This window comes from Erpetoichthys calabaricus, chromosome 12 (assembly GCF_900747795.2).
Source record: "Erpetoichthys calabaricus chromosome 12, fErpCal1.3, whole genome shotgun sequence".
Taxonomy (NCBI): Eukaryota; Metazoa; Chordata; class Cladistia; order Polypteriformes; family Polypteridae; genus Erpetoichthys; species Erpetoichthys calabaricus.
Genome location: NC_041405.2, coordinates 41,363,419 through 41,388,727, shown reverse-complemented (window position 1 = coordinate 41,388,727; position 25,309 = coordinate 41,363,419). Strand labels below are relative to the sequence as shown.

Here is a 25,309-nt window from a genome sequence, read left to right as displayed (position 1 = left end):
GTGCAAATGTAGCTTAAACACAGGAAGCAATGGTTAATGGTGCAGTGAACCTTTCCAGAATCAGGGCAATGTTTAAAATGGTATCCCTCATGGGTAAGTGCTGAGGCCACTGCTCTTATTAATATACATAAAAGATCTTGGCAAGACTATGAATAACAAACTGACTAAGTTTGCAGAACATGCAAAACTAGGTCAAATCTAATATATAGAAAATGCCACAGTGTGTGTGTGTGTGTTACCAGTCCCTCAGATCAATCTGACTAGTCAGTTTGGCCAGGGAAGAAAGGTCAACACACATAAGGAGGAGAAAGGTGTGGAAGGTGCATTGAGAGTTAATTGCAGAGACGTGAATCATAAAAGTGGACAGGAAATGGGCAAGGTGCCTTGAAATGACAGAGTCTGAGACGCAGGTTTAACAGGAACATACTGAAGTGGGAGTGCCAGGAAAGACACACAAGGATATAAACATTAAAGTTATACATGGGGCAAGCAATCAAATATTTTTTAATGTATTCTTTTACCTATCTTCGACAGGTGATAGAGCTAGAGGCAGATGCTATTAGATTAGATTATTTTTTATATAAAAGCACATTTAAAACAAAAGAGGTTGCGGCAAAGTGCTGTACAAAGAAGCATTAAAATAAACACAATGCAAACAATCATGCAGAAGCAGGTTAATAAAATAACCAATTATAACATCCACCACAATCCCATTATACACAGTGAAATGCGGAAGAAAACAAGTAGGTCCTTAAGATGACTTTTAAAAACCACAATAGAGGATGAAGACCTGATGTGAAAAGGCAAGTCATTCCAAAGCCTGGAACAACTGGGAAAGCTCTGTCTCCCATCGACTTCAGCTGAGATCTTGGAACTACAAGGAGTAGTTGTCCAGGTGACCTCAATTCTCTTGGTGACACATAGGGGTGTGAAGGAGGTCACAGATGTATTTTGGAGTGACACCATGCAAGGCTTAGTCCAATGTATTTCCTCCCTGATGTGTGGGACTTGACAACAAACACAACAAAAATAAGAACATGCCAGCGTTTGCCCAACCGGAAACAAGAACAACTACAGAATCAGCTAACTCAGGCATGGATGGATATCAGACAGATTTTAGATTTGGGAAGATTTATGATGAATGTAGTATTATATAAATAAATGTAAAGCATATTGGAAATAAAAATGTTAGATTTGAATACACAAAACTTGAATGTACACTTTATGAGAAAAAATAGAATTAGATAGTTCACTTTTTATATTCGGGCGGCACGGTGGCGCAGTGGGTAGCGCTGCTGCCTCGCAGTTGGGAGACCTGGGGACCTGGGTTCGATTCCCGGGTCCTCCCTGCGTGGAGTTTGCATGTTCTCCCTGTGTCTGTGTGGGTTTCCTCTGGGCGCTCCGGTTTCCTCCCACAATCCAAAGACATGCAGGTTAGGTGGATTGGCGATTCTAAATTGGCCCTACTGTGTGCTTGGTGTGTGGGTGTGTTTGTGTGTGTCCTGCGGTGGGTTGGCACCCTGCCTTGTGCCCTGTGTTGGCTGGGATTGGCTCCAGCAGACCCCCGTGACCCTGTTTGGATTCAGCGGGTTGGAAAATGGATGGATGGATGGACTTTTTATATTCAGACAGTGTACAGAAGCAGTTAAGAAGGCCAATATCGATGTTAGGTTTTATAGCCTAGTGATGCCTCATGGGAATAATATGTGCAGTTTTTGTCTCCATATTATAAAAAAGACATAGTACTAGGAAACGTCCATAAAAAAATGACTAGGCTAATGACTAGTGCATGCTGGGTATTATTTTAAAACGTGTTCTTTAACAAGAACACATGGACACACATGGAAACTTGTTAACTTCCATACAAATGTTAGAACATTCTTTTTCAGAGAACAAACAGTAGACACTGTGACTTGAGAGACATTTAATTTTTGACCTGATATCATTTTAGGGAGATTAGGTGAACATAATTAATAAATAAATTAGTCTAAATTGCCTTTTTTATTGAATTTGCTTTAATGAAACATGGGTGAATGTGGGCCTGGTGAAAAACAAACTTTGCTATATGGAAAAGCATAAAGTAAATCACACAAAACGTGCTACTTCATTGGCATTATGACAGATTTTTCTTGGTGGCTTATTTTGACTGTTTAATTTTAAGGCAGATCTACACTGACTGCTACACTTATACCAAATCCAAAAGCAGCCCTAGGTATTTTGTTCTTTCTCACTGGTAATATTACATTTTTTTGCTGATTCTCCAGTTGCAGAATATATAAATACAGACATAAAAGGAGACTTGCTTTGAAAAGGAAACTTAAAAAAAATCACGATGATCATATTTGTCCATAAGGTGTTCAATAAGCACTAACTGTGCCATTTGGTGTTTCAGATTTATCAAAAAAGACTAACCAGAAAAATGTTTTAAAAAGTGTCTGAATGAGTGATTACACACTATCTTGAGTACTAAAGAGTACAAGTGAGGTCTGTTATTACACATCTAGCATTCATGCTCTCAATTTAATTTCAGGATTCTCTAAAATGGGGTTGCTTGATTTTTGGCCAGCTGAGCTTTGGCCACATGATCCTCAATCCAGCAAAGCTACATGAAAAACCAAAAGACAGCAACAAAAATGAACCAAGACAGAACCAAGCAATGAAATAAAGAGAAAAAACACTAATAAAAAAGTAGTGAAGCCAACTACCACATTAAGTATGCTTCAATAATCAAACACAAAACAAAATAGCTGTCATCTGAGGCTTAAATCCATCCATCCATCCATTATCCAACCTGCTACATCCTAACCTACAGGGTCACGGGGGTCTGCTGGAGCCAATCCCAGCCAACACAGGGCGCAAGTCAAGAAAAAACCCCGGGCAGGGCGCCAGCCCACTGCAGCTGAGGCTTAAATGCAATTTATAAATGAGAATATAAATGTACTGTATACTGAAAAACATGGGTGCACAATGTTTTTCTGGAAATATAAAACAACAATATTTATTGGCAGAAAATTACCCCCTTCAGCGCTTATGTAAACTATAGAATTACCTATAACTAAGCTCAGGACATAATATGCCCTCTAATAGACAATGAAAATTTTAAGGATTAACATTTTGCCATACATATATCCAGCTTGCATTAATATTATACTACAACAATTCAACTTCCATATAACAATAAAATGACAAATACAAATCTGAGAGTCAGTGTCCTCCAGAAGAATGCTCCAATTATGAGTCAATACTGATACATTTAAATGCTTTCTTCTGAATTGTGTACAGAATTAATAATAAGGACAGCTCAGAGAGAATATAAGTCACATACTCTGCAGTTCAGTGGAATAAAAGAGTAACAGATGAGCAGTAATTCTCCAATAATTTCCAAAGACAAAATATATTGTTGATCAAAGTTCACTCTCGTACACTAAACTAAAATATTCACTTAATAAGTCACCTGTACTTTCCTTGGTCATTGCAGCTCTAGACTAGATTCTGGTTGGCAAGGCAGTGTTCTGGTAACAACAAGAATAGTTATCTCTGCTTGTATAACGGGGACACATGTGCATGTCACAAGATCTTGCTGAAACTTCAAGTCTGTGTTGTCCAGTTTTTCAGCAAGTATTTTTCAGCCGGGTCACAATATCTTGTGTGCACAAACAGGGTTGGATTAAGGAGAGTGGGGGCCCCAGAACTAGATGATTTTTTGGAGCCCCACCTACATAAAATACTATAAGTGCACATCAATTTTAATGCCTCAGAGACACAAAGAGTAAAGTAAATGACTACTACCAGGGACAGATTATAGCAAGGACTAACTGGGGTAGTAGCCAAGGGCTCCGTTGTGTAGGGGGCCCCAAAAATACATCAATCGCAGCATATCTGTGACCTTCTTCACTGAATTATTTCCTGAAAATTTGCTGTGCGGCTGTCTTTCACATTTTTTCCCAGCTCCACATGAAGCTTTGCAAGGCTACAAAATCACTCATAAACTACTTAAATACATTAAACTTGCCAGTCCTCTAAACACTCTAGTCCTCTAAACCTGCTGTGTGTCTTTCTGATCCCTGGGTGCAAAAGACGTAAAGCCAGTGATCGTCTATGTTTTCTATAAGTCGAGGCACAGTATGTTTGAATGACATGAACTGAGTAATTAAATGGACAAATGTTGCCTTGTAATGATTTTGAAATGCTGCCTCCTCTTTATATTTTTATTTGGCAAACATTTTCACTACCAGCAACTTAAAAATTCAGCTACTAAGTAAAAAAAAAATACAAAACAAAATTTAGATTGGTCAAAGAATTACATTCAGGATTAAAGTACATGTGGTTTTTTCCCCCCTATTTTCAGATATAGTAAAACTAACATATTTAATGTTAGTATGTATTTTTCATTTTGCCTTTGTTTCTGTCAGCAACCTCCAATGAGTTAGCTTTCCTGAAACTGCAAATGCCCTTTAAAGTCTCAATTTTAAAGCTGCTAGAATAATAAAGGGAAAATCAGAACTATGGCTGTTATTTCTGATTAAAATAATGAGAAAAGAAAATAGCTTTTGTTAGCCATGTTGAATACTTAATGGATTTAATATAAAACAACAGCAAAGCAGGGATGTCGGGTTTAAGAATGAAGTGGAACTGTATCAGAGACAAAATTAATATTTAGGGCACTGGGGAAAAATCTGTCAATTTTATAAATGATGAAAGACTAGCACTTAGATTATAAAAACACAGATTGTGGAACTGACGGACAAAACACATGCAAAATACAAAAATATTGCAGCATGTCTCTATAATCTAATGTAAATATAACCCACACTAAAACCTAAGCTGATAACACACCTGATAGGTCTCTTTTATGAATTTATAGCATGGTCTTTGTAACAAGTACCAAACTCTTGCTGGAAAATATAATGAACTAAAAGGTATTCCATTTGACCTAAAAATGTAGTGAAGTAAAAGCAGCCATAAATTAAATTTCCTCAATTAAAGTTCAAACTCCTGAAAAGTGTACTTATGTAACAAAGTACTTGTAAATTCAAAATGAAAGAAAATGTTTGACTTGTAAGTCACAGTGAGACATTGTGCAGGCATACTGCTGTTGGTGTAAGGAGTCCTAGTAGTGATTCTTGACACACATCTGCTGAATAATTTGTTGGCTAAAAGTACTCCGTGTTAGCCTGCCAGAGAGAGGATGTGCAGCATTGTTTATGATGGCACTCAGTTTTGTTTATATTCTCTCTTTTGCTATTACCTTCAGGTGGTCCAGAGTGCATCCCATAACTGAATCTGACCTTTCAATTAGCTTGCTGATTAAGTGGACATCTCTTGAAGTAATGTTGCAAGCTCAGCACACCACAGCATAGAAAATCACACTGGCCACCACAGAGTTGTAGATGATGTCATTATCCACGTTAAAGAAACACAGGGACACACACTAAGGAAAAACAGCCTGTCTTGCCTTTTTCTAAATAGTATTTCTGTATTACAAGACCAATCCAACCTGTTATTGATGTGGACCCCAAGTACTTGTAGGAGTGCACCATTTCTACCTCCACTCCCTGAACAGTGACCACACATAGAGGCTTTTTGATGTGGCAAAATTCAATAACCAACACCTTGGCTTTGCTGACGTTAAGCTGCAGACAATTCTTTCTACACAAAGAAACAAAGTTCTTCACCTTACTCCAATGAATTAATCCCCCTTATCAAAACATCCCATAAGTGAAGAATCATCTGAGAATTTCTACAAGTGACATGACCTGGGGCCTCATGTTTAACGCCGTGCGTAGAACTCACACTATAACATGGCGTACGGACAAAAGCGGAAATGTTCGTATACACAAAAAAATCCAGATGCATAAATCTGTGCATTCGCCAGCTTCCACGTTCTTCTGCTACATAAATCCCGGTCAGCGTGAAAAGTAATGCATGCGCACGTGCCTGCTGTCCCGCCCCAACTCTTTCCAGAATTACGCCTCTTTGAATATGCAAATCAATATAAATAGCCCTTAAGCTCAGCCTTCTGTGAAAAGACAATGGCAAAAGCATGGGGGAAAATAGAAGAATTTCAGCGAATACCAAGTGGAGGCAAAGAAAAACTTACTATTTGTTGGTTTAAACAGTGGTATAATCAACAAAAGGAAGTTGATCGAGAGACAGAGTGTCAGAGAAACTCGAAAGCTCAAGTTCACAAAGTTGCACAGTGCCCAAAATAAAAAAGAAGTTGTCAGATATCAAAGTCGCCATGAAAAGGCGAGTCGTAGCCCACCGCCTGAGTGTCATATGAAAGCTTATTAGGGTACAGAGAAAAAAAATAGGCACACAGTGGGAAAAAAGTAAGAAATGTCAAATTTAATCTCGAAGTTTCCACTTTAATCACGTAGCTTATTTTGTCATTAAAGAAGAACATCATAAACATCATCTTAAAATTGTTTAATTTACTAGTTTCTTAAATCCCATCAAAACTAAAGTAGCACGTTAAATGCTTTGTTTTGTATTTGATCTTCTGTGTGCTCTATGTGTGTGAATCACTACGTGTTTCTTAAACGGGCCTTCTCTTACTCCGACAGGACACAGAATCCATTAGATTTGTGATATTACAGCTCTCTGAATAATTAAAATACTGAGATGTATACACAATATCATTTTCATGATGATAGGAGTTAAAGCATGTTATTAAACATGGGAACATGGTGGCGCAGTGATTGTTCCTGCCTCACGCAAGATGCTTGCTGCGCCTTGCGCGACCTTCGATGAAATAATTTATTGCAGCAGTACTGTCTCTTTCAAAACGTACTAACCCCCCAGTTCCTGTCCTCACTTTTCTTTCTCCAAATACCCAATCGACACACAATCAGCTCTGTAATAGACGTTAAACCATCTGTAAGCTTACAACGGTGACTCTTCAAAACTTTTAAGGAACATTGAAATATCTTCGTAGTACATGTTTAATTATTCTATCCATCTATACTTCCAGTGTCGCGCAGCCCCAGCAAGAATACAGCACGAGGCAGGAACAATCCGTGAACAAAGCGCCAGCTCCTCGCTAGTGCTGCGGCACCGTATCCTCACATGTTTAATTATTAACAATATAGATTATTTAAATTATGTTAACATTTTATCTGTATAATATAATAAATATATTTTCCTGCATTTCATCTTAAAAATGATATCGTCATATGTAAATACGCGCATTATAAAGTGGCTCAGGTTGTGCAATATTATAACTGTATCGCAAGTTTATAGGGAGGTAATTGTACTTATAAGTACAAAGCATTCTACAAAGAGCACTTGATGGGCTGATTGAGTGCGTTTATAGTATTTGGGATAAAACTGTTTCTGAACCGCAAGGAAAGGCTCTGAAGCATTTGCCGTATGAGAGCAGTTCAATAGACAGCATGGCTGAGGCAACATGTGCTTGATGCTGTATACTGATAATCTCTTTCCAATCATCTGCTGTAGAGCTGTGATTCCCAGCTCAGATACAGTGATATAAATACTTCCGAGTGGTGCAGTGAGAGTAATATGGAAAATGATGATCCACTGTGGCAACACCTAATGGGTGCAGCTGAAAGAAGAAGAAGGTGCAGTGAGAGTAACAATGCTAAAGCAGCTATGGTATTTAGAATAGTTTGACCATTGTGTGGACCATTATATTGTTACAGGTTAATTACAATCAGATGCATTAAACTAATAAACAATATGCGGTTAATTTCAGTGTATTTATAAAACCGCGTCAGGGATGTGGATCTAAAAAAGAAAGGGAAACCACACTGGAACAAAAGCACTGCTTTGACGCTGGGTGCCACCAGTTTGCAAAACCGAGCAGAGAACTTGCGTACACCAGGGTTGGAGCTACCGTGAAAATGTGTGTGGCTTTACGCCAAGCTTAGGTTTTATAAATCGCGATTTGAGCGTGGAAACAGGCTTACTCAACATTTTTGTATGTACGCACCATTTATACATGAGGCCCCTGGTGTTATATTTATAGTCTGAAGTGTCCAGAGTTTAGAGAAAAGAAGGCAAGACTGTTCCTTGTGGTGCTCCAGTGTTGCTCACATCTGTATCAGAGACACAGTTCTTGAGTATCACAAATAGTGGTCTGACTGACAGATAGTCCATTATCCAGGACACCATAGGCTCATAAAACTGCATATCTTTGAACTTACCTCTTAACAGGGATGGCTGAATGGTATTGAACACACTGGAGAAATGAAAAAACATATTCCTCACAGTGATGCCAGCTTTGTCTAGTTGAAAATAAGCTTGTTGGAGACGATAGATCATTGCGCTCTTCACTCCAATTTTTGCCCGTTGGGCAAACTGCAGTGGGTCTAGGTGGTCTGGAGAGCTCATATAGTCCAGGACCACTGTGTTTAGGTGAAATTTGTAAATCCAAATGAACAGGAATTTTCCATATTCTACATTTACATGATATATTTTCTTACATATGTGTTAATTTAGATATTTTGCTGTTGCGGCTGTAGTCATTTTCATAAACCATTCTGTAAAAGCCAAACATTTAAGTTAATGTTAAAGTTACACTTAATTTTAGAAGAATTACAGTTTGAAATTCAGATATTAAAATTCTGTCAGAATTCATCCATGTTATTTGCCCAGGTAGATATATAAATGATATATATATAAACGATATATTCCTTATTAATGTTTATATCCCTCCCTCCGCAAATGGGGACTTAGCAATGGAAATGATTTATTCAGTCACCAACACTTTAATGAGGACTTACTCCAAACCTGCAGTTACAGTGTGTGACCTTGGAAGGAACGATCGATAGATCGATAGATAGAGATACTTTATTAATCCCAAGGGGGAATTCACATACTCCAGCAGCAGCATACTGATAAAGAACAATATTAAAGAGTGATAACAATGCCAATAACAATGTAGGTATACAGACAGACAATAACTTATTCAAATGTTAAAGATGCCATTAAATGTAAACTGCTGGTACCTTTAGACAAATCTGACCACAACCTGATTTATCTTATTCCCAGTTATGTCTGATATTCGATGGCATCCTGTCAACACCACATTAGTGAATGGATGCTGAAATTGCTCTGAAAGACTGCTTCTAAATGAAAGACTGGGAAATGATGTGTGATGGGGATGAAATTGAGGGTCTAAGTCAATGCATGACAGACTATATTAACTTCGGTGTTAACATAGTGGTACTTTCAAAGGCAGTGGGCTGCTTTCCAAACAACAAGCCCTGGATTTACTAAGGAGCTAGAAGGTCTCCTGATTGAGAAAAAGTGAGCATTCAAAACCACTGCATTTTGAACCACTTATTTGAAAATCCTTAACAGTTGCCACTATACTGTCATTTTTGTATTATCAGTGTATGTTTTTAAGATGAAGCCAAGTACACATTTTTTAAAGATCCTATAAAAATGAATTGCACTTCAAAATGTATTAACAATTTCCAACAATATGACATTCAGAGGACAGAAATTATATCTTTATGCATTTATATAAGATCTGTTTAAAAAGGTATATATTTATAGTATCTTACCTTTTACACCTTTAATTCCAGAAACACCTGGCAAACCAGAAGGCCCAGTAGGTCCCTCAGTCCCCTGCAATGTTAATATTTATATTTAGTAAATCAAAGTGGATCGTCCTGTAAATAGAAAATAGTCTGGAAGACTGTAGGAGAGAGACAGGATCAGAATAATGGCTTATACATTAAAGAAATTAGAGTAATAAACTGAGAGCAGGGAATCTGAGGAGTTATCATTAGCATGGAGATGAACACCAGACATATATGTATTTCTAAAAGAGCAAACACTAAGTTTTCAATACCAATCAACACCCAGCATTAGGTGCTTTCTGTTGCATGTGTATGCTTGATAAGAAAAATACTGATGAATTTTAAAAATGCAAAGTTTGTGATATAGCTACAATCCAATAACCAATTTTTATAGTGTTTGTGGAGTTGTTGTTGTTGTTGAGAATAAGAGAAACAGAATGATTGAGTATACATAGTTAAGTGAGTAAACATAAATAATAACTTTTACTGTTTTTCGCCAAAAGACATTTGCTCATGTGTACATCATATGATGAGGCAATTATGTATCTACCTATCTTATGGTTTTAGGCTTTGATGCTAAAAGAAAGATGTTGTTTTTCACAGCAATTTATCTTCATAAAATTACTGAATGCTACTTCTGATGCTGCCCTTTGTAATAGGGAGTTGTGCAACAATCATCAGCATGTGACTCGCCTTGGCATATACATGTGCAAATTACATATTTGGATAATAAAAGAGATTTATTTGAAAGAAGACATCCTTGGGCATGTAAAAATAACATTCTTGTAGGTTAATTGCAATTTACACAAATAACTTTGAAATACAGCAGTGTCCCACCATAAGTGTCTACTGTAGAAATCAAAAATTAAAAATGAAACCCTAACTAGACTCTTCTTGAGGTAGTGCTCTTGTTCAAAAGCATCTGACATTGGTACAATTCACAAGTAACTAAAATCCAAGCAGTACAAGTAAGAAAGTGCAATCTTCTTTAGATATTACTGTATCCTAAGGCAGTGTTTTTCAATCTTTTACCACAGTGACACTTCCAAGAACTCTCCAATATCAAAATAAATAATATGTAAGGAAATTATATGAATGAATGTTTAATACCAAGGAACCATGTATAGAAAGTGGAGGAGTGCATTCCTTTAAATGGTTTGGGTCTTAAATATCTTTTTACAATGTTCTTGCATGTCAAACAACAAAGTATTTAATATACATTGTATATCTCATTGTTGTTATTATTATAATTACTTTTTACAGTGTTTAGAACATTATTTTACAAATTTCTTTGTTGATAAGATCTTGTTGGAAGACTGAATTTATTGTTAACAGTATGTCCACCAAACTGTCACAGATGTAAGAAAAGAGCAGCCATCTTAAATGAAAATTACACATAAAACACCTTAAGTATACAGGCTCCACGAACAAAAAGCAGAAGAAGCAGCTGGACATGCACTATACCCACAGGTACAACAGAATTTAGCACAGAGCATGTACTAAAAAGGAGAAATGAAACAAAGATAAAAAAAAATTATGTATTGATGTGCATATGCTAAATCAGAAGTGGCACTGATTTCTATGGAATCTTCATAACACTCAGTTCTGCTAGATCTCACTTTACTCTGAAGGCTATAGCTTTCACCTGCTTCTTTTAATCATTGGTTCAAGTCATACACACATCATTTTTTCATGTATATTGGGAGCAACAAGTACAAATATGCATAATAATAAGGAATATAAAAAGCAAACATACTTCAAGTGTAGCATCCAGAATATTTTACCTACATTCAAATATATTTCAGTACATACTGTTAATGAGTATTTTAATCTTAATTTTTCACTAATTTTGAGAGTCCTGCTGCAGATATATTTGTTCTGTATTGAAAGTCAAAGTTAATTTTGAACATCAGCACAGTGGATGAGAGGAGGCAGGACTGCTGATCCGTGTGAGAAGCAGTGTGTGCGTACAGTAGTGTACTATAGGGGTGCACTGTCAAAAAAAATAAGTGAGCAGAAAAGCACATTTGACATGGATAGAATATATACTACAGAAAATAAGTATTGGTTGATTTTCAAAAGATTAAAATTAGTATGTATCAGTAAATCAGTTTCTTAATAACACTACTATCTGTATATGTACTGTATGTATCTCTCTATTATAAAAAAAATCTTGGATTGAAACATGATTTTCTCGGAGACACTAACATCCCGCAAGACAAGGCAGTGAGACAAAAGGACAGCTGCTGAACAGGCTTTTAAATGTTTGAAGCACTGCACAACATGCAGATCACGCAGCATGTCACAAGCAGCAGCAGCAGCAGCAAGCCAGCTGATCGAGCATAGAGGAGGTAAAAAAAACGTATTTGTTTCCCATTGTATTGCCGTTTAAGAGGGGGTTTCGGAGGAGCGACCGCATCTCCTTAGTGTGCGTTCAGCCCCCCCCTTAACAACGCAAGAGGTAGAGATGTGGCTGGCGGATAGCGCGTCCCAGGGGGTTAAAAGGGGGTGGGCTATGTACTATGTATTTATGCATTTATTTAAAAAGCTCCTGTAAAAAGCCAAATAAAGCTAAATAAAGATCGACCAGTCAATTAATCTGTTTATCTAGACACTGCTGTTAAATAAAATTGTCAGAAAAGATAATCATGCATAAAGTTCTATTATGAGCCACTGACAATTTTTATTAGGTGCACTTGCATTTAATGAATGAAGCACCCATTGCGATAACAATGTATGTCTGTCTGTTCATATGAAAAAAGTCGGCCCCCATGGGCCAATTTTGTTGAAATGTAGCACGCTTATTCCTCAAAGACATTTGTCAAGAGACTTCTATTTTTGTTGATACAGTAAATCTGAAACAGAGCATGCTGTGCAAGGTTTTGAAAATTCAAATTCTCCCATTGAAAAACATTGACAAATTTGCAAACTCATCAATCTTAAAACAGAGAAACATTTTGTGCGACATCAGCTATGAATTAGTTTACTCTTTCAAATTTATCTTGAGAGCCGTTGCTGGAATGTGTATAAATTTTGTGTATTTTCCTCATTTACTCATCTGACAGCTGCACAGATGCCCAATGTAAGTAAAACAGACAGCAGGCAGAGTGTGCATGCAAACAGCTCACACAGCAGCACCTTTTCCTGCTGCTTTAGGTAAGTTAACTAATAAGAGTACAAAAAAGACAATTCTCTGGAAAGAGATGGATGGGTAAAGCAATTTTATAAGCATAAATAACACTGATTTGATTGATCTATATTATATGCAGTTTATTACTGTAAAGAACTGACATTATCAACTTGCATGCAAATTGTGCTAGAACTAATTCATTACATAGGAATGTGGCGCCTGGTGCTCAGCCCCAGATATACATAAAGAATTGTGGCAAGCCCCAATCTCATTGCCTGTTATATACAAAATAGCCCATGATCAATGGTTAACTGGTTAATGCTATCGTGGGCTGCATCAGGAGTGGGCAGGAGGAGGAGTATAGGGACCTAATCAAGGACTTTTTTAAATGGTGCGACTCAAACCACCTACACCTGAACACCAGCAAAACCAAGGAGCTGGTGGTGGATTTTAGGAGGCCCAGGCCCCTCATGGACCCTGTGATCATCAGAGGTGACTGTGTGCAGAGGGTGCAGACCTATAAATACCTGGGAATGCAGCTGGATGATAAATTGGACTAGACTGCCATACTGATGCTCTGTGTAAGAAAGGACAGAGCCGACTATACTTCCTTAGAAGGCTGGCGTCCTTCAACATCTGCAATAAGATGCTGCAGACGTTCTATCAGACGGTTGTGGTGAGTGCCCTCTTTTATGTGGTGGTGTGCTGGGGTGGCAGCATAAAGAAGAGGGACGCCTCATGCCTGGACAAACTGGTGAGGAAGGCAGGCTCTATTGTAGGCACGAAGCTGGACAGTTTGACATCTGTTGCAGAGCAATGGGCGCTGAGCAGGCTCCTATCAATTATGGAGAATCCACTGCATCCACTGAACAGTATCATCTCCAGACAGAGGAGCAGCTTCAGCGACAGACTGCTGTCACTGTCCTGCTCCACTGACAGACTGAGGAGATCGTTCCTCCCCCACACTATGCAACTCTTCAATTCCACCCGGGGGGGTAAACGTTAACATTTTTCAAAGTTATTGTCTGTCTGTATACTTGCATTGTTATCACTCTTTAATTTACTATTTTCTTTATCAGTATGCTGCTGCTGAAGTATGTGAATTTCCCCTTGGGATTAATAAAGTATCTATCTAAAGGTTTTATTTAAAAAAAAAAAGTATGAGTCATGCTAATCCCCAAGGAGGACAGATGTAACATACATGTATGTATCACACAAAACACCAGGGGGCAGATTTTCTATACATGTAGAAGTGGCATAAAACACAAGGGTGCAGATTTTACATATATGTATGAGTCATATGAAACAGAAGTGGGACTGATTTTATATACATATATGAGAAAGTGGTGATTGGAGCGGATTTCAATGGGCATGTTGGTGAAGGGAACAGTGGAGATGAGGAGGTGATGGGTAGGTATGGTGTCAAGGAGAGGAATGAAGAAGGCCAGAGGATAGTGGATTTTGCCAAAAGAATGGATATGACTGTGGTGAATACGTATTTTAAGAAGAGGGAGGAACATAGGGTTACATACAAGAGCGGATGAAGATGCACACAGGTAGATTACTCCCTATTCAGAAGAGTTGATCTGAAGGAGATTGAAGATTGCAAAGTGGTGGCAGGGGAAAGTGTAGTTAAGCAGCATAGGATGGTGGTCTGTAGGATGATGTTGGAGATCAAGAAGAGGAACAGAGTGAGGGCAGAGCCAAGGATCAAATGGTGGAAGTTGAAAAAAGGAAGACTGCAAGGTTGAGTTTAGGGAGGAGGTGAGACTGGCACTGGGTGGCAGTGAAGAGTTACCAGACAGCTGGGAAACTACAGCGGGTGTAGTAAGGGTGACAGCAAGAAGGGTGCTTGGCGTGACATCTGAAAAGAGGAAGGACGAAAAGGAAACCTGGTGGTGGAATGAGGAAATACAGGAGAGTATACAGAGGAAAAGGATGGCATAGAAGAAGTGGGATAGTCAGAGAGATGCCGATAGTAGACAAGAGTATAAGGGGATAATGCACAAGGTGAAGAAAGAGGTGGTGAAGGCTAAAGAAAAGGCGTATGATGAGTTGTATGAGAGGTTGGACACTAAGGAGGGAGAAAAAGAGCTGTACTGATTGGTTAGACAGAGAAACCAAGCTGGGAAAGATGTGCGGCAGGTTAGGGTGATAAAGGATAAAGATGGAAACGTACTCACAAGTGAGGAGAGTGTGTTGAGCAGATGGAAAGAGTACTTTGAGAGTCTGATGAATGAAGAGAACGAGAGAGAGAGAAGAGGTTGGATGATGTGGAGATAGTGAATCAGGAAGTGCAACGGATTAGCAAGGAGGAAGTAAGGACAGCTTTAAAGAGGATGAAAAATGGAAAGGCCGTTGGTCCAGATGACATACCTATGGAAGCATGGAGGTGTTTAGGAGAGATGGCAGTGGAGTTTTTAACCAGATTGTTTAATGAAATCTTAGAAAGTGAGAGGATGCCTGAGGAGTGGAATAGTGTACTGGTGCTGATATTTAAGAATAAGGGGGATGAGCAGGACTGCAGTAACTACAGGGGAATAAAATTGATGAGCCACAGCATGAAGTTATGGGAAAGAGTAGCGGAAGCTAGGTTAAGAAGTGAGATGATGATAAGTGAGCAGCAATATGGTTTCATGCTAAGAAAGAGCACCACAGATGCAATGTTTGCTCTGAGAATGTTGATGGAGAAGTTTAGAGAAGGCCAGAAGGAGTTGCATTGCATCTTTGTGGACCTGGAGAAAGCATATGACAGGGTGCCTCGAGAGGAGCTGTGGTATTGTATGAGGAAGTTGGGAGTGGCAGAGAAGTACGTAAGATTTGTACAAGATATGTACGAGGGAAGTGTAACAGTGGTGAGATCTGTGGTAGGAGTGACAGATGCATTCAAATTGGAGGTGGGATTACAGGGATCAGCTCTGAGCCCTTTCTTATTTGCAATACTGATGGACAAGTTGACAGACAAGATTACACAGGAGTCCCCGTGGACTATGATGTTTGCTGATGACATTGTGATCTGTAGCAATAGTAGGGAGCAGGTTGAGGAGATCCATGAGAGGTGGAGATATGCTCTAGAGAGGAGAGAAATGAAAGTCAGTAGGAACAAGACGGAACACATGTGTGTAAATGAGAGGGAGGTCAGAGGAATGGTGAGGATTGCAGGGAGTAGAGTTGGCGAAGGTGAATGAGTTTAAATACTTGGGATCAACAGTACAGAGTAATGGGGATTGTGGAAGAGAGGTGAAAAAGAGAGTGCAGGCAGGGTGGAATGGGTGGAGATGAGTGTCAGGAGTAATTTATGACAGATGGGTATCAGCAAAAGTGAAAGGGAAAGTCTATAGGACGGTAGCGAGACCAGCTATGTTATATGGGTTGGAGACGGTGACACTGACCAGAAAGCAGGAGACAAAGCTGGAGGTAGCAGAGTTAAAGATGCTAAGATTTGCATTGGGTGTGACAAGGATGGATAGGATTAGAAATGAGTACGTTAGAGGGTCAGCTCAAGTTGGGAGACAAAGTCAGAGAGGCGAGATTGCGTTGGTTTGGACATGTGCAGAGGAGAGATGTTGGGTATATTGGGAGAAGGATGCTAAGGATAGAGCTGCCAGGGAAGAGGAAACGAGGAAGGCCTAAGTGAAGGTTTATGGATGTGGCGAGAGAGGACATGCAGGTTATGGGTGTAACAGAACAAGATGCAGAGGACAGAAAGATATTGAAGAAGAGGATCCACTGTGGCAATCCCTAATGGAGCAGCTGAAAGAAGAAGAAGAAGATGAGTTGTGTGAAACCTTACTCTTTAGATATTTATCTGTGCATAACACTAGGTGACACTTACAGAGGCAAATATGTCCCTGATCCTTGTAAGTCCTACAGATGGCCCTGGAAATGGAACTACAGTTGATCTCGGGGCAGAAGATCAAACAATGCTAACCACTAATAGAGAGGACACAGCAGGATTACAGTTTATTTCAGCTGCTTTACTCATTTTAAATGGTAAATGTTGGCAGTGATTTTATGCTAGTATTGGTAATTTTGTGTTATCAGATATTTTCCAATTGCTAATTATTGGATACTAAACTACAATCACAGACCGTTTACGACTAACACTTCAATCGATCCCGTTTTCACATCACTTGAATTGCAATCTCTGCATATGAAAGCCATAGTGCCACTGCAATCCTATTTGTGCTACACTTTTAACTAATTTTTAACATTTACATTTTTAACTGCATGCACCTGAATTTTCTAACTTGTTATATACAAGGGGTGACCCAAAAACAACAATTATTTTTTTTTTAATCCAATAGTTCTCTGTCATTTCCAAAATTTAATTATGTCCCATCACTTTGTCCATTGTTCAAAACTGTTCTGGAATTCTTGCAAAGTGTGCCCTCATCATTTGCTTCTTGACCTCCTCTATATCCTGAAAACGCTTTCCTTTAAGGTCCAGTTGGGAACAATTGTCATCCTGTTTCTCGTGAGAAACTGCCACACACTCAATGCTGTGTGAGCGGGAGTATTGTTGTGATGCAGAAGCCACTTGCCTGATTGCCACAATATGGGTCGTTTTCTCCACACAGCATCATGCAGTAACTTGGGCTCTATGGCTGTTTTCCCCAAAAGGAAACAGAATTTTTTTTTTTTTTTTTTTTATATTTTTATTTTATTAATTTTCATTGTAATCATTCCATACAAACAGATCCATTTATAACCCAACAAATTTGAAAACAAATCAAACCCCATCCCTGAGAAGGAGAGCTTAGCTAAAGGAAAATTTCTTTAAGCTTTTTAATAAGGCAACATTAGACAAAAGAAGGGGAGAAGTAAATATCTATATAAATAAGAGATGGAGAAGGGAGTTAAATACAATAATAGTTAATTCTCTTATTCTAAAATAATATTGATTAAATCCTGCCAAGTTTTGAAAAAATTTTGTACAGATCCTCTAACTGAGAATTTTATTTTTTCCAATTTCAAATAATATAAAACATCGGTTTCCCACTGACTTATAAGAGGAGAATTAGGATTCTTCCAATTTAACAAAATAAGTCTGCGTGCCAAGAGTGTAGTGAATGCAATCACCGTTTGTTTGTCCTTCTCCAATTCAAGTCCATCTGGAAGGACACCAAACACAGCTGTTAGTGGGTTAGGAGGGATTGTGATACTAAGGCTGTCTGAGAGGCACTTAAAAATCTTTGTCCAAAATGATGTTAGTTTGGTGCAGGCCCAGAACATGTGACCCAGTGAGGCAGGAGCTTGGTTGCAGCGCTCGCAGGTCGGATCCTGGCCTGGAAACATTTTGGACAGTTTTAAGCGAGACAGATGAGCTCGATATATAATTTTTAGTTGAATAATTCTATGCTTTGCGCATATAGAACTCGAGTGAATTCTCTGCTTTGCTACCTTCCACTCCTTTTCTGATATATTGATTAAGAGATCTTCTTCCCAATGTCCTCTTGGATCTTTGAAAGGTAGGGACTCTAATAAGATTTTATATATTGCGGAAATAGTGTTTGTTTCCTCGGAATTGAGCAGTATTTTTTCCAGCATTGTGGAGGGTGCAAGGTGGGGGAAATCGGGCAATTTCTGTTTAACAAAATTTCTAATTTGAAGATAGTAAAAGAAATGTGTAGCTGGGAGGTTAAATTTTGAACGTAATTGTTCAAAAGATGTAAATATGTTGTCTATATAAAGATCTCTGAGCATTTTAATCCCAAAACTTTTCCAGGTATTAAAAACTGGATATACTTGCGAAGGTTGAAAGAGGTGGTTCCCTTGCAAAGGTGCCACTGATAAAAGATTTTCCATCTTAAAATGCTTCCTAATTTGGTTCCATATTCTGAGTGAGTGAAGCACAATTGGGTTATTAGTATATTTGCGATAACTTTCATTTATTGGAGAGCAGAGCAGGGAGTATAAAGAAGTACTACAGGATTTTACTTCTATTGCAGACCAAGCCTGTGTATGTGCATTTATTTGTGTCCAGGTTTTTATGGCTTGTATGTTTGCTGCCCAGTAATAAAACTGAAAATTAGGTAAAGCCATGCCACCTTCTGCCTGAGGTCTTTGTAGGGTCGCCCTTCGGATACGTGGGTGTTTTGAGTTCCAAATGAATGAGGTTATTATTGAATCTAACTGTTTAAAAAACGATTTATTGATATATATTGAAATGTTTTGAAATAAAAAGAGAAGTTTAGGAAGGATATTCATCTTAACGATGTTAATTCTTCCGGCTAGAGTGAGATGAAGGGTTGACCATCTATGCAAGTCTTGCTTAATTTTTTCCATACAGACGCCAAAATTTTGTTGATAAAGAGCTTTATGTTTACTTGTGATATTTACCCCTAGGTATTTAAACTGATCTGCTATGGTAAAAGGTAGGGTGTCTAATTTAATATTATATGCTTGTGAGTTCACTGGAAAGAGTATACTTTTATTCAGATTAATTCTAAGACCAGATATCTTTTGAAATTCTGTTAGTGCTGTTAAAACAGCAGGGACAGTGTTTTCTGGGTCCGATATATATAAGACCATATCATCTGCATATAGAGAAATTTTCTGTTCCAGTCCTTCTCTGACAATCCCCTTTATCTGATGAGAATTTCGGCAGTGAACCGCCAGTGGTTCAATAGCGATTGCAAACAACAGTGGCGACAAGGGACATCCTTGTCTGGTACCACGTTCTAGTTTAAAGTAGTCTGAGCAAATTTTATTAATACAAACTGAAGCTTCTGGACTGGTATACAGTAGTTTAATCCAAGCACAAATATTCGGGCCAAACCCAAATTTCTCCAATGCAGTGAAAAGGTAATTCCATTCGATCATGTCAAATGCCTTTTCTGCGTCTAATGATAGTAATATTCTAATGATAGTAATATAAAAGGAAACAGAATTTGCTGCAAACACGTTATTCTTTCAAGTCAGCCATCACAAAATCGACAAAGGCGGTAAAAGAGCCTCAAGAAAAAAATTACATTGACCTTACAGACCTTTTCCCCAAGGACGCTGCTTGGCCAAAGGAGGCAGAAGGCAGTCTGGTACACGCACGTAGTGGCAAATGTCGGAACTAGCACTCCTCTAGCCTTCAGAAAAAATTCTCATTATTTTTGGGTCCCTCTCGTATATTAATCAAGCAACTTTCTACATAATTCTAGACATTCAGAAAAAGAAAAAATATTAACAAAGTACAATAAAATAAAATAAATAATAAAAGGTGTCATTTTGCTTGGCTTTTCTCTACATTCATAATGGCTAACACGTTACAACACCCTAGTACAACAAAGTACAATAAAGCCCCGCGGTGGGCTGGCGCCCTGCCCGGGGTTTGTTTCCTGCCTTGCTCCCTGTGTTGGTTAAGATTGGCTCCAGCAGACCCCCGTGACCCTGTAGTTAGGATATAGCGGGTTGGATACACGCTATCTTTGCACAAAAACAAATGGAAAAGGTACATACAGTGAGCAATCAAATAACATTTTAGGATGTAAAATAACATAAAAAGGACCTAATAAGAAAAAATATATACTCCAAGTGACAGCAAGAACATCAAGGCAATGTTAAATGCCTGTATATTATTTGTAAAATGTAAGAATGTTTTGCACAATTATGTAGTCGTACGCAAAATCTGCAAAATCATCACAGTGTATTATAACCTCAGATAAAACCAAATAAATGTAAATAAAACTGTATTCTTGTATCTGAAGAAACAGTGGCTTTTATTTAATTATGACTAATCTAAAAGTGCATGGTGCAAGCATGACTATTCTTTTTGTAGTTGAGATTACATTCTCCTTGATCAAATGGCAAGTATTATTTATATATATATTATACTGCTATATAGAAAGGAAACTCATATTTACCTGACACGTTGGAAGATTTGTTTTGCATCAAACCCCTTTACATTTGTTCCCCACAAGTGTTAAGTTGACATAAATTCAGTTCTCTCAGACTTTTGATTGGATTAAGATTTGTCAACTGCAATGATGGGTGATTTGAAAATGTTTTACTCATTTTGAAAAATTATTTTAAGTAAGTTATATGAAACAGTTCACTAGCTGGGGTGTGTGATGATGCGTGTTAGATCCACATTCCTAGTTGCTCTAGAAAGCCTCTTGAACCCGCTACCACCGATAATGTACCTGAGGTATGAGCCAGCGGATGAGGACACAGCATACAGACATAACAAGGGGTAGGTGTAAAGTGATTAGTGCTTTTATTAATATCAGTCCAAACCAAAGTATTCAAAACAGTGCAGTACTCCATCAAAATCAATAAAGAAATAAATAATCCTTAAAACAATATAAAAGTAGGTCAAAAACAGTTCCAATAAATATCCTTTATAAAAACAATGAGGTTAAAACCATAGACGATCCATGAAAACAATGAGCCCCAATGTTTCCTTCTCAAATCTGGTGTCTCCTCCATTTATCCTATCTGGACCTAGCAGAAAGAGGAGACACCTTCTGACAGGTGCAGTCAACCTTCAAACCCCAGCTCGGGGCCCCATTGCCCAGCTTTTGGCAATCCTGGAGCACCATGCTGAGCCACATACATCTCCTGCTGCCAGTCCCTTAGTGTCCACGGGAACACCGTATATCGGGCTGCTCCTTCTCTCAGGTAAGCACTCAGTAGGAGTCTTACTCAGTGGCTCCTACAACCCCAAGGCTATTTTGTTCTATTTTCTTCCCTCAAGCCCCATGCAGACTCCTAATATATGCCTCTCCTAATGGGGTGCATGTGTGAGACGGCATTTCACCACAGCAGTAATGAGGCACCTGACTGACGCTCGCACTTACGTGTGCATATTCAATCATCCAGGTACCTCTATCATATGGAAGCGGAGCACGATCCCCCAACCCCACCCCCAGATTGGAGTCTGTATGTTGTAGGCCACGATTATTTATTTAAAATGCACCCGAAGCCACGGACCACTAATCACAGATGCCACAGGAGTGTTGCAGTGCATGAATCTTGTTATTAGCATCTCTCACAGGTGGATGTATAAAGCCGCATCATCTGATTAATGATTCTCATTCACTTCACGTATGGTTTTTTCAAGGTTGAACTGAATCATTACCAATGAATAAGAAGTCTCACTAATTAGTCTCTCATTCATCATACAAATATAATGCAGCAACAACAAATATAAGAATGTATCAGTTGTGTTTTGTTCATTTATAAAATTTGTTATTGGAACTATTTTAAACAGAATATACTGTATAAGAATAATATGAAACTTATACATTTATGTTACTTTATAAATTAAACAAATTAGTCACACAGATTAAACCTTGTTTACATATGATTCCAATTTCTAACAATTATTTGCTTTCAAATTTACATGAACACGCACATATTTCATGGCTCATTGACTGCACTGGCATATGTGATTTACTGAACGAGTCTCACAATTCTTGTTCATTTGATTTGTGAACAAATCATTACCCAAGAAAGTGGCACTTGATTCTTGTTCATTTCATTCACGTTACTGTGATATCCTGTATAGTGGGAAAGTGGTCCCAACCTTCACTCTGGTCATCTAATAATTCATGGGCTGAATGGGATCACAGAAGAGAAGAGACACAGATAAAAATTGAATGGTGAAAGTTGCCAAGTTTATTTACAAGAGTTGTAACGGCCGACCCCTTACCCAGCCGACAGCAACACCTCCAAGACCTGTGGCCTGGATAATTTACTGAGATGAATCTAAACTATCAAGCCGTACCTCTAACAAATTACACTTTTCCCCCACAATCGACGGTGTAAATATAAGCACGCAAAAGCAGGTATGTAAAATTAAACTGATTAAATGTATTAAATGAAACCACAAGACAAATGCAAAAATAGAAACATATATAAATATAAATATCCCTCCACCACATCAACAATGAGACACCACCATATATAAATACAACAAAACCCTCCCTTGCCCCTGTAACATATAACACAACACGAACAACAAAAATGAATGATATACTGAATGACTGTGAACTTGAGTCCGGTTATAAAAACTGTCCTGAATACAGATGACTGAACTAGTGGTAAATGAGTCGTTTGATTTTCCTGGCAAATGGAACAACCTCACTGTGATTCCTCGGCGTATGGTGGATGGCGAATTGACCCCGGGGTCTCAGCAGATGAAGGATGAAAGCAGTCTGGCAAAATGAAAAACAAACTGGTGCAAAGGCGCGATGTGGAAAAACAGCAAGTAAGTTGATACGTGGTTGAAAACGAATGGTCTTCTTTCTCCTCTCTTCTCTCTCTCCTTTCTAATTACTTAAATAGTCCTTTTGACGGCTGTAATTGATTAATTAAGAACAGGTGTTTTCCAGGTTAGAGGCTGTGGTCTTCTTCCATCATCCGTTCCCCTTTACGGGGACGACATTTCCTGATACACACACATAAACAGCAAACGGGACAACGGAAATGAGACGCACTCAGAACTGACATTTGCAACACTAACTATGTAGCCCCGCTACAGAGTGACCTGTACAACAAAAACACAGCAGTGTCTGGCAGGCTTTGTTTCACAGTCCTTCAGTACTGACACTCCATCAAAAAGCAAATAGAAACAAAAACAAAAAAAACAGAAAAAAATAGTGTATTTACAGTACACATGGTGCACTCCTGCAGTTCTCTATACAAAACTACACATGTGCCAAAAATAAAGGCAGTCTTCCTTCTTTATCATTGGCTGAGGAAGCTCTTCAAGTGGTAAATATAAAGGAAATATACTGTATGTACAAGAAAAATCAAGACAAAACAAAAAACAATCTCAAAACCAAATATGTATATATACTGTTCCTCCACCAAAAATATCACTCAGAGATATATATGTACAAAAAATATTTACAAACCCATTAAGAAAAACAATTGCTCCCTCTATAGCTCAGCAGTGCTTAACCCTACCTTGCCTTTACGTCCACTGACGACTCCTGTTGGCCTACAACTCCTTAAAATATAACCGGCAAGATTATTCAACCAATCCACCATCCCCATCCAGCCCACAAACCTATCCAGGTAGACACTGACACGTTCACACTACATGCCGTGACACGCCCTGAGCAACTATCTATTTAAAATCAAAACCCTGCCGGTCAAGAGTACGGACAGCCAATGGCTATGCTGAGCTCAAGCATGCTGCTTGACGATGCTCCAGTAAGTAAACCTTATTTACTTAGAATACGGGATCCCCATCTTTTGCTCAATCTCAGTTACAAATGCAAATGCCAGCTTTTTCTTCCAGAAGCAGTGCACCTTAAACCACCTGTGACGGGCAAGCTGTGAGGACACCAGCATGTGAAACTGAACACCTGCGGAGGAGCCTGTACTGGTCATTAAACAGGCTCCACATGTGCTCAGACCCACATTCAGTCTTGAGCATACCTGTGGCAGTGTCTTCAACACAAAACAGTAAGCACCCTTCTTTGAAGCTGGCACGCTTTTAACTTTACAAGTTACAATGTTCAGTGTATCTCTACATTAACCTCAATTGGTAAGGCTCGAGATGGTGTATTACCATAATTATCTGATAATGTGGTACATGATTCTCACTTATTTTATTCATGAGCTGAAACATTACCTGAGAATGAGTTGCACAGTTCTCATACACTTATGACTCTCTGAAATTTTGTCTAATCTTAAGCTATAACTGTTGTCACACATGCACGCTTAGGGGGCAGCCAAAGGGCCCAAACAAGTGTGAAAATACAGATGACAGGGCAGCGAAACAGAGTATTAACATCTTTTCTCTTTCATCAACAGAAAAACAGAAGAACAACAGCCATAAATACATTGGAGCCATGCGACTACAGTTCTCCGCAATCTCTCCTCTTCCGGGTTCCACTATCAGAGACGTCACCTCCGTCCTGTAGCGATCTCCTCAGTTCCAGTCCCACGTCGATGACTTCACTTCCAGCTTCCACTGATGACGTCTTCCCCGTCCACCAAGTTGTGCCAACTCAGTTCCATTTTGTATTCCTCCAATTTCCTTTTTGCTCCTCTATAAAACACCTCTGAAAACTCTATGTCTTTGTCAAATGTGTTCCTGTACCATTTACGAACAGATTTCAAATCCAAATGATTGATCCATGAAGCCAGACATTATACAAGGAAATCCTCCAACCCTTAATTGCTTTTCTCTGTGTTTTTTGTTTTTCACACTGTGTTGTCATTTTTTTGTACTTACACAGGACAATGAAATATGAATTATTTACATGTTATAATTTATTACAAGTAATGCATGAATTATTAACATATATTTACAATGTGATCAGAGCACTTTCCTGCCTCACATCCTATTCATGAATCAAATGGATAAAATCAATAAAAATAATTGATTGACTTACACTGGTGGGTTGAATGAATCAAATCAGTAAAGTGGATCAAAATGTTGAACATTATTCAACCGTGAATGCACGTGTTATGTCTGTGTGTTAGGAATGTTCTATATTTTGGAGGAGGAAAGTGATTAGACTTCAGCTGGCTGTAACGAGGAAACCACAAAAACTTAGAATGCAATGTCAAAGCCAATACATAAGACCAACATATTTGCCCTATGTTGTTCCTCGTTTTTTTCTGGGTGCTCAGGTGTCTCAAAGAAATGCAGTTTAGGTTGGCTGGCATTGCCAAAATG

At 38.5% G+C, this 25,309-nt stretch overlaps 2 protein-coding genes across 2 annotated transcripts in view; one reads left to right on the top strand and one right to left on the bottom strand.

The window, feature by feature from the left end:
* The window catches only part of col4a6 (collagen, type IV, alpha 6), a 542,265-nt gene that overhangs the window by 122,512 nt on the left and 394,444 nt on the right, over window positions 1-25,309 (bottom strand). Inside the window, exon 32 of the mRNA XM_028815433.2 lies at window positions 9,531-9,594. Coding sequence (XP_028671266.1) covers window positions 9,531-9,594 — 64 coding nt within the window. The remainder of the gene's footprint in view (window positions 1-9,530; window positions 9,595-25,309) is intronic.
* LOC127529743 (craniofacial development protein 2-like) overlaps window positions 1-25,309 on the top strand; it is a 928,907-nt gene that overhangs the window by 587,173 nt on the left and 316,425 nt on the right. The window lies entirely within an intron of this gene.